The sequence below is a fragment of the Trachypithecus francoisi genome, unplaced genomic scaffold, assembly GCF_009764315.1.
Source record: "Trachypithecus francoisi isolate TF-2019V2 unplaced genomic scaffold, Tfra_2.0 Lachesis_group20, whole genome shotgun sequence".
Taxonomy (NCBI): Eukaryota; Metazoa; Chordata; class Mammalia; order Primates; family Cercopithecidae; genus Trachypithecus; species Trachypithecus francoisi.
The window spans coordinates 38,879,359-38,894,269 of record NW_022681466.1 but is presented as its reverse complement, the minus strand read 5'-3'; the positions used below and the strand labels follow the sequence as shown (position 1 = coordinate 38,894,269).

The 14,911-nt window shown below is 46.9% G+C and overlaps 1 protein-coding gene across 3 annotated transcripts in view; it reads left to right on the top strand.

Annotated features, from left to right (window-relative positions):
- ARSG (arylsulfatase G) overlaps positions 1-14,911 on the top strand; it is a 143,470-nt gene that overhangs the window by 73,017 nt on the left and 55,542 nt on the right. For 2 of the 3 annotated variants that reach the window (XM_033183866.1, XM_033183867.1), the window contains exons 3-5: positions 3,604-3,791; positions 7,163-7,210; positions 13,012-13,123. In XM_033183866.1, the coding sequence (XP_033039757.1) occupies positions 3,604-3,791; positions 7,163-7,210; positions 13,012-13,123 (348 nt within the window). Of the gene's footprint in view, positions 1-3,603; positions 3,792-6,485; positions 6,667-7,162; positions 7,211-13,011; positions 13,124-14,911 lie in introns of those variants that run through there. The other variant, XM_033183868.1, reaches the window with a different exon arrangement.

The following is a 14,911-nucleotide window of genomic DNA, read 5'->3' as shown; positions in this document are numbered from 1 at the left end:
GGCCAGCAGGAGCCCCTCAAAGTTGGCTCTTGGGTCTTTGCTTCCTGGCACAAGCAGATGTCCCAGATTCCCCTGTTACTTCTCCTTACTCAAATCTGGAATTAACTATTTCTCCAAGGAGATCCGATTCCTTTTATTGCAGGATGGTGTTTAAAACAAAGATAGGGGTGTAGCGCCCTCATTGCTACAGGAGTGTCAATGATTCTACGCTCTTTCAGCAGATAGTAGCTAGAAGATCGATCGATCTATCTGTCTATCTATCTATCTATCTATCTATCTATCTATCTCTGTGTGTGTGTGTGTATATATATATATATATATTTTTTTTTTTTTCTGAGACAGAGTCTTGCTCTGTTGCCCAGGCTGGAGTGCAGTGGCACGATCTCAGCTCACTGCAAGCTCCGCCTCCCGGGTTCACGCCATTCTCCTGCCTCAGCCTCCCGAGTAGCTGGGACTACAGGTGCTCACCACCATGCCCAGCTAATTTTTTTGTATTTTCAGTAGAGATGGGGTTTCACCGTGTTAGCCAGGATGGTCTTGATCTCCTGACCTCGTGATCCACCCGCCTCGGCCTCCCAAAGTGCTGGGATTACAGGCTTGAGCCACTGTGCCCGGCCAAGGAGATCTATATTTTTAAAAATCATGAGTTCATAATGACTTCTACATTAATTTTAACATTATAGGTTTTTTATTATCTTCTTTTATTTTATATCTTTACCTTTTACCCTGGAAATCTTGGTTCCTGGTTAGAAACATTAATATAATTACTTGTTTGCTTTACTCTACCATATCACATAAAATAGTTTCAAATCCTGAACCCAACATTGCCACCAATGGAACAACTACTGAGTGAAGTTTACGATTTTTTTGTGGTTCTCTTTGTCCTTAGATTATATCCCATTAATGTTGTAGAGCCAGAACACTGGGTGCTAATATTACTTGAAATGATTCTTTCCTCTGTGTGGTCATATTACTGTTGATTATATGGTTAGATTTATTTGTTTCAGTGGGTTTTTTTTTAAATTATAGGGTCTGCTTGTTTTTCCCTTGTGGTTTAATTCTACATTTTGGCCATATCAAACATTTGCAAGGTGGAAAAGTCAAACTGTATAACAACATAGTCCAGAGAATCTTGTTTTCCCCCTCCACATACTGTTTCTCCCTCCCCTTGGGGGAAACCATTCTTTTATTAGCTTCTGATGTATCCTTTCAGTGTTTCCTTTTGCAAAAATAAGAATATCCTGCTGTTCCTCCACCAGGAATGCCTGTCCTTGTGATTTTTGAAGTGTTCGTACAGTCCCATCTTTTAGATTGATTCCAACCCTCTGTGCCACTTCCTCTACGGAGATTTCTCTAATCCGTGGACCGTCATCAAGTTCTTTCTCCGTATCTCAATCCTAGAGGATTCCTTATCTCCATTTCCTGTGGCTCTAGCCATCTATTTGGGTTTTTTTTTTTTTTTTTTTGAGACGGAGTCTCGCTCTGTCGCCCAGGCTGGAGTGCAGTGGCCGGATCTCAGCTCACTGCAAGCTCCGCCTCCTGGGTTCACGCCATTCTCCTGCCTCAGCCTCCCGAGTAGCTGGGACTACAGGCGCCCGCCACCTCGCCCGGCTAGTTTTTTGTATTTTTTAGTAGAGACGGGGTTTCACCGTGTTAGCCAGGATGGTCTCAATCTTCTGACCTTGTGATCCACCCGTCTCAGCCTCCCAAAGTGCTGGGATTACAGGCTTGAGCCACTGCACCCGGCCTATTTGGGGTCTTAATTACATACCATTGTGCATTGCTGTGACTTAAATTTGCTCACGTCTTGTCACTCAATGTCTTGTTTCTGTGTGTTCCTTGAGGGTAGGATAATGACTAGAATTCTTTTGTGTTTCTCAACAATGTCTAAAAAAGGACTGGGCATAGAGTAATAGGTCATAGATTCAGTCAACTCTTTTTTAATTTTTTTGATACAGAGTCTTCCTCTGTCGCCCAGACTGGAGTGCAGTGGTGCTATCTCAGCTCACTGCAAGCTCCGCCTCCCGGATTCACGCCATTCTCCTGCCTCAGCCTCCCGAGTAGCTGGGACTACAGGCGCCCGCCACCACACCCGGCTAATTTCTTCTTGTATTTTTAGTAGAGACGGAATTTCACCGTGTTAGCCAGGATGGCCTCGATCTCCTGACCTCGTGATCTGCCCTCCTCAGCCTCCCAAAGTGCTGGCTAATTTTTTAAAAAATATTTTTGGTAGAGACAGGGTTTCATCATGTTGACCAGGCTGGTCTTGAACTCCTGCCCTCAAATGATCCATCCACCTTGGTCTCCCAAAGTGCTGGGATTACAGGTGTGAGCCACCGCACCCAGTCCTAACACATCCATTCTCTCTATAAGGAACATCAAAGCCTTTGAGCGCTTAGGAACACTACGCAGCACGTAGACACATCTGGGGGCCATTTTCCACAGTGAAACCACCAACACGAAACACAAAAATGCAAAAGCCGTGGCTCTAAATAGACTGTGAGGACATTTGTTTACAGTGTGATGTGAGAGCTGAAACCAGAAGGGAGAGGGTCACCTTGTTCAGCCTCCACTGAGAACGTGTGCGCCAAAGCTACTCAAACGTTTTGCAGGTCTGCCTATATCCGCGAATGACCCGAAATCACCTCAAGTATTGATTCTGAGATTAAAAAAATACAACGTTAGTAAGTAGGCACATTTGAAATGTGGAATCTTCGAGTAAATAAGATTGACTGACTTTGTTGGATTAAATCCATTTGAATGAGTTGTGGAAACTTGGACTACCTGTGTTACCTCTCTGGGTTTCATTTTCCTGAAACCCAGAAATCCTATTTCCTTTTTTGTTTTGTTTTGTTTTCTTTTTTGAGATGGAGTCTTGCTCCTGTCACACAGGCTGGAGTGCAGTGGCATGATCTTGGCTCATAGCAACCTCTGCCTCCTAGGTTTTTTTTTTTTTTGAGATGGAGACTTGCTCTGTCGCCCAGGCTGGAGTGCAGTGGTGCGATCTCGGCTCACTGAAAGCTCCACCTCCTGGGTTCACGCTATTCTCCTGCCTCAGCCTCCCGAGTAGCTGGGACTACAGGCGCCCGCCACCACGCCCAGCTAATTTTTTGTATTTTTAGTAGAGACAGGGTTCCACCGTGTTAGCTAGGATGGTCTCGATCTCCTGACCTCATGATCTGCCGTTCTCGGCCTCCCAAAGTGCTGGGATTACAGGCGCGAGCCACTGCGCCTGGCCATCCACATCCCAGGTTTAAGCAATTCTCCTGTCTCAGCCTCCTGAGTAGCTGGGACTACAGGAGCATGTCATTGCACCCGGCTAATTTTTAAATTTTTAGTAGAGATGGGGTTTCACCATGTTGGCCAGGCTGGTCTTGAACTCCTGACCTCAGGTGATCCTCCCACCTCAGCCTCTCAAAGTGTTGGAATTACAGGGGTGAGCCATCGTGCCCAACCAGAAATCCCATTTCCTGACCTGTCCCATGACTGGGTGATCTTTGATCTTTGAGCACTGAAATCCCAGGAACTGAGTGGTCGTTGCCTTTTCTTTTACTCCGGCTTCCTGTGGTTGGTGCGGTCCTGACCACTGTCCTTTCCCTGCAGGTTTGTGGATTTCCATGCGGCTGCCTCCACCTGCTCACCCTCCCGGGCTTCCTTGCTCACTGGCCGACTTGGCCTTCGCAATGGAGTCACACACAACTTTGCAGTCACCTCTGTGGGAGGCCTTCCGCTCAACGAGACCACCTTGGCAGAGGTGCTGCAGCAGGCGGGTTATGTCACTGGGATGATAGGTAACTCTGGGCCCCGTCTGCCTGTTGCATTTACTGCAGTGGCAGTTGCCTTGTGTTTGCAAATCCCAAACATACTGCCTGTCTGCTTTCCTGTTCATGTCTTGCTATGTAAGTTAGGGATGCTCTCAGCTATAAGGAACTGAAAAGACCTAACAGTGAATTAAAACATACATGGAGCTATTTTCCTCCCATTACCACAAGTTTTGAGGTAAGTGGTTGCTTTCATTAGTTCAGCTGCTCAAAGATGCTGCCGGGAGCCAGGTGCTCTCACTCCATCTTTCTGCTCTGCCGTCCTTAGCGTGTTAGTGTTTTGTGTTTGTCCTCATGCTTGCTGCCTCATGACTGCCATCCAGTGACTTTAGGCCCCTGAATCATGATTTGGCTCAAAGAGGGGAGAAGAGAAGGGAGGTGGCTCAGTTCTGCCCGTACCCCAAGAATTGCACTTACATCTTATTGGCTAGAGCTGGGTCTTTTGGCCACGCCTCACTGCTGCACTCCCAGATTGAGAAACTGGGGACAGCATTGTAGTGACTGACTTGAACTTGGGCATGGTAATCTCCCTCCCTTTGAACAAAACCACAGTTCTATTAGCAGGATACACGGGACATGGGCATTGCTGGGAGACCAGCAATGTCTGCCATATTGCCCAATGACTTCCTCTCCTTTAAAACATTTTTAAGGCATCCCTTACTCAGCATTTCTTATGTGCTAGGCACTGGGCTGAGTATTTATTGGTATGAAGATGATTATGTCCCCCATTGTACTGCCAAGAGAACTGAGTTTCACACCGGTGAAGAGAAGTTGCCTAACCTGGAGGGGTGGAGGCCGGGTCTAGACAGGTATATCTGGTCCCAGCCTTGCCCTGAGGCTCTGCCTCACTGCCGTTCTCCCCTCCAAGAGCCAAGACAACCCGGTATTCCCAGAAGTATCCTCAGCTGCCTGCATTTGTTAGTCTAACTCTCAAAGAGCTGGACCCCTTGGGATCCCTGCCTTCTCCACCATACAGGAAATTGCAAGGGAGGGAGGGTGCAACCACAAGCGGGTGGCCCTGTGGGCATGCCTTGGGTGTCTGAACCATGGGAACCTGCGGGGGGTTGTTCTACCCAGACCCAGGGCTGCTGCCTCTGCTATTGGCCTTTTTGTCCCACTCTGGGTTAAAGAGCCTGATATCCTTTTACGGAAGCTCAGCCTGGAGTGTGGCATTCTTTGTCCCAGGAGGGGCAAGTCCCAGGCTGTAGGAGAGACCAATTAAGGTCCCACATTTCTCTTTTACCAATCCCTTTCTTCCCATACCCCAAGGAGTCATTATGTTAACAACATCAACACCAGGACACCATTTGTGAAACTGCCACTGTGGGCTGACTCTCCTTACTAGGCCAGTTACATGCGTCTGTGTAAACCTCACAGCTGGCTGAACAAAGTGGCTCACACCTGTAATCCCAGCACTCTGGAAGGCTGAGGTGGGAGGATCCCTGGAGCCCAGGAGTTCGAGACCAGCCTGGGCACCATAGTGAGACCCTGTATCTACAAATAAGTAAATAAATAATAAACCTCATAGCCAGTAAGGGTTTGGTCCCAGGGCTGTCCCAGACTCAGCCTCTATGCTGCAGTAGGGGGGCTGGCTTCTTCTGGAGCTGTTTTGACCTTACTGGCCCTTCCCTTTTCATGCTTTTAAACTCCAAGTAAGTAACTGTTTGCAGCTTGACTGTTTAGCTGCCATTCCTCACCCCCTCACCACTCACGACACCTTTTGTACATCCTGGACAGGATATTCAAGCATATCCAGCTGTTGAAATTATGAACTAAAGTACACTTTTAGGAAAAATTAAAGACCCACCAAAGGAATATCGATCCATTTACAACACTCACACTTTGCTTCTCATCTTGGTCCATCTGTCTCTGTGTTGCCTAGCTGTGCAAATACCGCTGGGCTCCACTTTTTCCCCCTTCACATTATTCTAGGTTTCCATGTAATATAATTTTACATATTATAATTTTTATAATTAAACAATACTTTTCATAATTTTAATATAAAGTCATGTTCCCATGTAATGTTTAATCCAAATATTTCACATAATGCTTAATCCATTTCTCTCAATTTTTTTTTTGTTTTTTTTATTTATTTTTTTGTTTATTTTGTTATTTACTCTTTCGCCCAGGCTGGAGTACAGTGGCTCAGTCTCTGCTCACTGCAACCCCCACTTCCCAGGTTCAAGTGATTCTCCTGCCTCAGCCTCCTGAGTAGTTGGGATTACAGACATGCACCACCACGCCCAGCTAATTTTTGTATTTTTAGTAGAGATAGGGTTTTGCCACGTTGCCCAGGCTAGTCTCAAACTCCTGGCCTCATGTGATCCGCCTGCTTCGGCCTCCCAAAGTGTTGGGATTACAGGCGTGAGCCACTCAACTGAGAGAAATTAAGAGCCCATTTCTCTCAATTTTTTATTAATCTTTTTTTTCAATCCAATAGAACAGTTTCAGGGAGGGAATAATGGACTCCCAGAGGCACTTCATCCAGTTCACCAATTCTTAATTTTTGCTACGTGCATTTGCCTTGAAAAAATAGTTTGATAGTGTCTTACTGAGGCCACATCAAATAATGTACTTAGACATACTCCTGTGGTTGCCCGTTAATCTCTCTCGTTTGAGCAGTTTAATGCTGCCAGCGTCTTGATCTTTGTACCACATTCTTTTCTTTGCCCCCTCACCATGGGGGTGACGCCCCTGGGGTCCACTCCTCAGAGCGGAAGAGCAGATCAGAGAGTTCTGACACTGTCAGAGCTCCTGCCACACATTACCCAATTATTCCCCCAGACTGAACACATTTGCAGACCGAGGAGCAGCGGGGCGTCTGAGTTTCCTCATTTGCTGCCCCGTAGGTGTCTCGGTGCTTGAACTGCGGGCTGCTGACGTTGGCTAGAGAGGAAGATGATGAAACCAGGCAGGAAGCGGACATTTCTGAGATGACGTGGGGTGGTGCACCTGCACCCTGGGCCGCCTGGTGCCTTTGTAGGGCCCCAGCGCAGGAGGGCAAAGTGAAGGGGGTGATGGCCCATATGGGGTTGCTGTGTCTGCAGAGCCCTCTTTGAGGGGCAGAGGCTTAGGCTTCTCTGGGCTCCTGGTGATGGGCTGTCTTCCCCTTTCACTGTGGTTTCCTGTGTGAGTCTGGAGTCATCCTTTATGTGTCCCTGTGGACACCATCTCAGCCCCAGAGAGCAAAGCCTGGCTTGTATACTGCATTGCAGCCTCTCTTTGCTTGTCCACAGTGCAAGGCAAAGCCAATGGAGAGCTGAGTGTGTGATCAACTCCTCACGGGGCCGTGGTACCCCTACGGGGATTCCTCTGAAAATCTCTCTTTTGTTTTTCTACAGGCAAATGGCATCTTGGACACCACGGCTCGTATCACCCCAACTTCCGTGGTAAGAATTCTTTTGGGGATTTGTTACCTGGGAAACAGAAAATAAAGGTCTCTGTGTAAGGCTCCATGAGGCCGGGCGCGGTGGCTCAAGCCTGTAATCCCAGCACTTTGGGAGGCCGAGACGGGTGGATCATGAGGTCAGGAGATCGAGACCATCCTGGCTAACACCGTGAAACCCCGTCTCTACTAAAAAATACAAAAAACTAGCCGGGCGAGGTGGCAGGCGCCTGTAGTCCCAGCTACTCGGGAGGCTGAGGCAGGAGAATGGCGTAAACCCGGGAGGCGGAGCTTGCAGTGAGCTGAGATCCGGCCACTGCACTCCAGCCTGGGCGATAGAGCAAGACTCTGTCTCAAAAAAAAAAAAAAAAAAAAAAAAAGACTCCATGAACAGCTAAGCCATCCTGTCTCTGGGGGCAAACCTAAGTTAGGACATCTTTGTTCACAAAGTCATTTGGGTGCATTTGGGGTGCCAGGGCTCTCCAGGACCTTACATCCCACTTGCTGGCATCTTCCTTGTCTCCCCTTCCTTGGTGCCTGTCTGCCCTTCCAGTTGCCCCATCATAGGCCCAACAGCTTTTTTGCCATCTCTTGGTTCTTTGCACCTCAGGGAACATTCTGCCCCATGAGGTCCAGACATGGCTAATCTGGGGAAAAGTAACAATTGACTGATGGGTTCACCGAAGCAGGAAACCTGGCCATGGACCCAAACAGGAGATGCTGCCTCTTGGCCTCTTCCTGCAGCTTTTGCTTCCTCACCCTCTGGCCTTGGGGAAGCAGGCCAAGATCAAGCTGCCAAAGCCGGTTCTCTGAAAATCACTTTGCTGAAGGGCGGATTCTCCAACCGTCCAATTCACTGAATTATTGATGGGTTTTCAAAGTTGCCGTTCGTGCCACTGACCTTTTTCCATTTTCTATGGGAAGCCATGGACTTTCTCTTGAAAGCAGTTTGCCATGATTCCAGCTTTGGTGGCTTCTCCTGTCCCTGGCCCCTTTCTCTTCTGCCATTTTATAAGCAAATGTGATTCTCTGACTATTTTGCAGACTTCTCCCCTCCCCCGCCCCAGTATCTATCCCTCTCTCTGTGAAAAATGGCTGAATTGTTCTGTCCTAGACCTGGCAGAAGGTTTTCATTGGAAGTTTTTTACATTTGGAGAATGACTTTCAGAGGGTTGGCGTTCAGCAGGGACCCACTAGTCAGTAACCCCATTGGCTGGCATCTTCTTCAGCTCTTACCTCCTCTTTGATGCTCATTGCTCTCCCTCTCCTCCCTTGAGCCCCTTTTCCCAGTTGGGCATTCATGGCATCGTACACATGTGCTTTAAAAAAAGTGGCAGGCCGGGCACAGCGGCTCAGGCCTGTAATCCCAGCACTTTGGGAGGCTGAGGCAGGCAGATCACAAGGGCAGTAGATCGAGACCATGCTGGCTAACATAGTGAAACCCCATCTCTACTAAAAATACAAAAAAACTAGCCTGGCATGGTGGTGGGCGCCTGTAGTCCCAGCTACTCGGGAGGCTGAGACAGGAGAATGGCGGGAACCCGGGAGGTGGAGCTTGCAGTGAGCCGAGATTACGCCACTGCACTCCAGCCTGGGTGACAGAGCAAGACACTGTCTCAAAAAAAAAAAAAAAAAAAACAGATGGGGGAAGTGAAGACCTGGCTTTTGCACTCACTAAAATTACTCCAGAAATTATTTCCTCCTTGGTCTTCAGTCTTCTCACTTGACAATTGAGGGGTTGGACCAGATCAGGTGTTGGCACCTTGAGGGCATATTCCTGTGGTGAGGGGATACTGAGACCAGCTCCTATGCAGCAGGAAGTGGTACCATGATGGATCTGGTGCCTGCTGCGGGTGTGGGAAGTAGGAAGAAAGAGTACCTCCTACCTATTTGCTGTCTTTGGACCAGACAATTCCAAAAAACCTTCTGGCATGGACACTGAGGTTTCTTCATGCTTGTATCCAAGTTCACTCCTCTTCCCTCCTGCCTCTTATGTCCTCTCTCTGGTGCACTGTCCTGGTTCCCCATCTCACTCTGTCTCCCAGGCTGGAGTGCAGTGGCATGATCTTGGCTCACTGCAACCTCTGCCTCCCAGCTTCAAGTGATTCTCGTGCCTCAGTCTCCCGAGTAGCTGGGACTACAGGCACCCGCCACCATACCCGGTTAACCTTTTGATTAAAAGCTTGGATTGGAGAAGAGATAGAATGAAGGAGGAATTCAGAAAAAAACTTCAAATGCCCTGGTTTATGCCAAGCACACTCACACATTCCTTCTAAGCACACATTCCTTCTAAGGCTCTTCTTGCTGCCCTGGGCTGTTCCTCAGGTCAGGGCTCCTGCAAACACAACAAGGTCTTTCTAGCACTGGGGTATGAGGATGCCTGTGATCTAGATCAGTGGTTGGCATAGACCTGTGGTCCAAATCCGGTATGCTGCCTGTTTTTGTAAATACAATTTTATTAGAAAATAGTAAGGCCTAGCACAGTGGCTCACGCCTGTAATCCCAGCACTTTGGGAGGCCGAGGTAGGTGGATCACCTCAGGTCAGGAGTTCAAGATCAGCCTGGCCAACATGGTGAACCCCTGTCTCTACTGAAAAAATAAAAAATTAGCTCGGCATGGCAGCACATGCCTGTAATCCCAGCTACTTGGGAGGCTTAGGCAGGGGAACTGCTTGAACCCAGGAGGTGGAGGTTGCAGTTAAGTTGAGATTGCACCACTACTGCAGCCTGGGTGACAAAACTGAAACTTGGTCTCAAAAAAAAAAAAAAAAAGAAAGAAAGAAAACAGCCAATATTTACAGTCATTTGTGTATGTGTACATATTGTCTGTGGGTAGGTTTGCGCTACAATGGCAGAGTTGAGTGACCTTACAGAAGTCATCTGACCCACAAAACCTAAGATGTTTACTGTTTGGCCCTTTCCAGCAGAAGTTTGCTGTCCCTGGTGGAGAGTCATCCTGACACCAAATGCAGTAACATTTCAGGGCTATGTTGTGTACCTAAGGGGTAGCCAAATCCATTTGTACAAACCAAATTAACAGGAAGGTATCGTTTTTTTAAAAATACAGCAAACAGGGTGAGCATGGTGGCTCACACCTGTAATCCCAGCACTTTGGGAGGCCGAGACAGGCGAATCACTGGAGGTCAGGAGTTCGAGACCAGCCTGGCCAACATGCTAAAACACTGTCTCAAAACAAAACAAAACAAAACAAAAAAACAGCCAATATGTCAGTATGTACAGTCATTTGTGTACGTATTGTCTATGGGTGGGTTTGCACTATAATGGCAGAGTTGAGTGGCCTTAACAGAGACCATCTGACCCACAAAACCTAAACTGGCTGGGCTCGGTGGCTCACACCTGTAATCCCAGTACTTTGGGAGGCCGGGGCGGGCAGATCATGAAGTCAGGAGATCGAGACCATCCTGGCTAACACGATGAACCCTGTCTCTATTAAAGAAAAGAAAAAAAAAAAATTAGCTGAGCGTGGTGGCGGGCACCTATAGTCCCAGCTACTTGGGAGGCTGAGGCAGGAGAATGATGCAAACCCAGGGGGCGGAGCTTGCTGTGAGCCGAGATAGTGCCATTGCACTCCAGCCTGGGTGACAGAGCAAGACTCTACCTAAAAAAAAAAAAAGAAAAAAAACCTAAAATGTTTACTATTTGGCCCTTTCTAGCAAAAGTTTGCTGTCCTTGGTGGAACGTCATCCTGATACCGGATGCGGTGGCATTTCAGGGCTACGTTGCGTACCTAGGGGATAGCCGAATCCATTTGTACTAACCAAGTTAGCATGAAGGTTTCAATTTTTAAAAAATACAACAAACAGTCTGGGCGCAGTGGCTCATGCCTGTAATCCCAGCACTTTGGGAGGCCAAGGCAGGTGGATTACTTGAGGTCAGCAGTTATCGACCAGCCTGGCCAACATGCTGAAACCCCGTCTCTACAAAAATACAAAAATTAGCTGGGCGTGGTGGCGGGTGCCTGTAGTCCCAGCTACTCGGGAGGCTGAGGCACAAGACTCGCTTGAACCCAGGAGGTGGAGGTTGTAGTGAGCTGAGATCATACCACTGCACTCCAGCCTGGGAGACAGAGTGAGACTCTGTCTCAAAAAGAAAAAAAAAATACAACAAACATTTACTAGTTATTCTACATACACCACATATTGGGTTGGCAAAGATCTAGTATCTAACTCGAGAAGTGCATCACTAATGGGGAAGATGGTATTACCCAGATGATAAAAAGTCTGTAGGCTATGCTAGGGGAATGGGTTGAGTGCAGGGCTGTGGCAGGCGGGATTGAGTGCAGGGCTGTGGCAGGTGAGGAGCAGGGAAATTCTGTAGGAAACTTCACACTCAGACTGGGCTGAGAAGTGCTAATGCAGTTTCTTTCACCTGTGAGAGACACAGAGGAGATCATTCCAGGCAAAGCCACCAAGGCCCCAAGGCATGAGGCTCACAGGGAACTGAAGGGAACTTGCTTCTTTTAGGAAGTGTGCTTATAGAGAGGGCCAAAAAGCATTTGGAGGGGCAGGAGTTGAAGCTGAAAACACAACTCTCCCTGTTCCTGGGCCTAAAATTTGAGGCCAATGAGAAATAGCAATTCTTTGTGAGATTTGAATTCTGTCTACCTCTAGAGAAATAAACAGCTGAAGCAGTTACCTGGGCAATTGGGGAAGGTTTTATTTTTCTGGAGAATTTATTCATTCTAGTTGCATATGCAGCTGTAGCCTTTGATTAAAAGCTTCGGCTGGGCTGGGCGCAGTGGCTCACATCTGTAATCCCAGCACTTTGGGAGGCTGAGGTGGGTGGATCATTAGATCAGGAGATCAAGACCATCCTGGCTAACACGGTGAAAGCCCATCTCTACTAAAAATACAAAAAATTAGCCGTGCGTGGTGGCACGTGCCTGTAGTCCCAGCTACTTGGGAGTCTGAGGCGGGAGAATGGTGTGAACCCGGGAGGCGGAGCTTGCAGTGAGCCGAGATTGCCCCACTGCACTCCAGCCTGGGTGACAGAGCGAGACTCTGTCTCAAAAATAAAATAAAATAAAAATAAAAATAAAAAAAGCTTGGACTGGGTAAGAGATAGAATAAAGGAGGAACTCAGAAAAAAACTTCAACACAAAGGCTTTGGGTCTCCATGCTCACACCCTTCCATCCCTCACCTTCACTCCACCACTCCAAGCCCAAATTCTGCCAGCCTTTTGAGTCCCAGCTGAAACGCAGTATCTTTCAAGGAGCATTTTGAGATTTCTGCCCCATCCCCATCCCACCATCTCTATCGGGGGTAGCTTCCTCTGATCACTGTTGTTGGTTCTCCTATTCATCTCTTATTGCTTAATCTTTATATCTTATTTTCTCTTCACATGAAAAGTTGAAGGCAGAATTTATTCTTTCTGAAACTTTTTTTATAATTTTTTTCTCTGTGGGTGTGGCAGCTAAAAACAACTGATTTACTTTTTTTTTATCCCTTAAAGTGTCATGTGTTTAGTCGGTTTTCACCAAATACTGAGTATGTTCATAATTTCATTGAAGATGTTAGGCATTCAATAATTCTCTCCACTTCCTCCCAAACTGGGTTAATTCTAATCACAAGATGTTTTGCAAATCTAATCTAACAGCCAGAACCCAGCAAAGTGATTTTCTGTGCATACTACAAAGGGATATTAATCAAATCCTCTTTTAATTACATACTCTATAGCACTGCAGTATTAAATCATAGGAAATTACATTTTTGTCGTGGGTGTACGAAGGCAAGCACATGGAGTCACAGCCACGTGGGGGTGCTAACCAGTTGCTTCTATTCCAGGTTTTGATTACTACTTTGGAATCCCATATAGCCATGATATGGGCTGTACTGATACTCCAGGCTACAACCACCCTCCTTGTCCAGCATGTCCGCAGGGTGATGGACCATCAAGGTAATGCTGTCTGACACATTTGCGATAGGCTCCAGGACAAGGCAAAGTTCCAAGACTGTGGTCCATCAGCAATAAATGAAAGATGCAGACAGGAAACAGTTAAGACGGCAAATAAGATACACGGTACATTCTGTGCAAATTTAAATGTTATTTGCAGGGAGTGCAAGAAACCTTTCAACAATGAGGTCCACAAAATTCTTCTATTGAAATTTTCCAGGTTCTTTGGACTAGTGAGCTCAGCTGGGGACAGCCTTGGGCTGCCAGGGTCTCACACATATGGGGCCTCCCTCTTCCTCTGCCTGCTGGCTTTGCTTCTAGCCCAGACACTGGACATAAGGAGGGAGGGAGGAGGAGGGAGAGAGAGAGAAAGAGAGAGAGAGAGAGAGAGAGAGAGAGAGAAAGAAAGTACACAGGATGCCTTTTGAGCTTATCACCCCATGGACAACTAAGCCAGCATTCTGACGTTGGAATGCCAAACAGACACCAAACGGGATGTTTTGAAAAAACATTTAATGAAATGGGAAAATGCTTATGATATAATAGTAAGTGAAAAAAAAAAAAAAAAAGCAGGAAGCAAGTCATCAACAGTAAGATCTTAATGACCTCTGTAGCCCTATCTTTGCAGTCCTATTAACAGAGACTCAAAAGAGACATGCCAAAATGTTATCAAGAACTTTTTCTGGTTGTGGGACTCAGGGTTTTCATTTTCTCTTTTTTTTTTTTTTGAGATGGAGTCTTGCTCTGTCACCCGGGCTAGAGTGCAGTGGCGCGATCTCAGCTCACTGCAACCTCTGTCTCCCTGGTTCAAGCGATTCTCCTGCCTCAGCCTCCTGAGTAGCTGGGATTACAGGCGCCCACTACCACACTAGGCTAATTTTTGTATTTTTAGAAGAGACGGGGTTTCACCATGTTGGCCAGGCTGGTCTCGAACTCCTGACCTCAGGTGATCTGCCCACTTTGGCCTTCCAAAGTGCTGGGATTTCAGGCGTGACCCACCGCACCCAGCCAGGGTTTTTATTTTCCTCTTTCTCATTGTATTTCCTAAATATCCTGCGGTGCATTTATGATCACAAAAAAAGATGATAAGCCTTACTCAGGTAAGAATGCAGCACAAAACACGTGTTCCCTTGTTCAGACAGTACACTGTAGTTATTTCTAAGGCTACAGGTGTGTGAGCCACTCGGGAAAGGTGAGTCTCAGCTGGTCTATCTATAAAACAATAGTTAATATAATAATGGGTATTTGATGAGAAATTGTTACAGTCTAAGCACTGTCTATATTTATCTGTAATCCGCATGACCACTGTGTGAAGTATTTCTTAGGTTGGTGCAAAAGTAATTGCGGTTTTGGCCATTGAAAGTAATGACCAAAACCGCAATTACTTTTGTACCAACCTGATACCTGATTTTACAGATGAGGACGCTTATGTTACCCAGGTTACACTGGAGCTGGAAAGAGGTAGGAATGGAGATTCCAATCTGGGTCTCTCTGAGTCCAGAGCCCATATGCCTTTCCTATCTTTGCTACTCATAGTGTAGTCACTGAACTAGCCTAATGGATATCACCTACATGCTTGTTAGAGGTGCACAAATGCACACCCTACCCCCAGGTCTGCCTTTTAACAAGACTTATGCGTGCAGTGAGCTATGATTGTGCCACTGCACTTCACCCTGGGTGACAGAGTAAGATCCAGTCTCAAAAACAAAAACAAAAACAAAACAAAACAAACAAACAAAAACCCAGGGATTCTGCACATTATGGCATGAGAAACGAGGCTATAGAGCATCC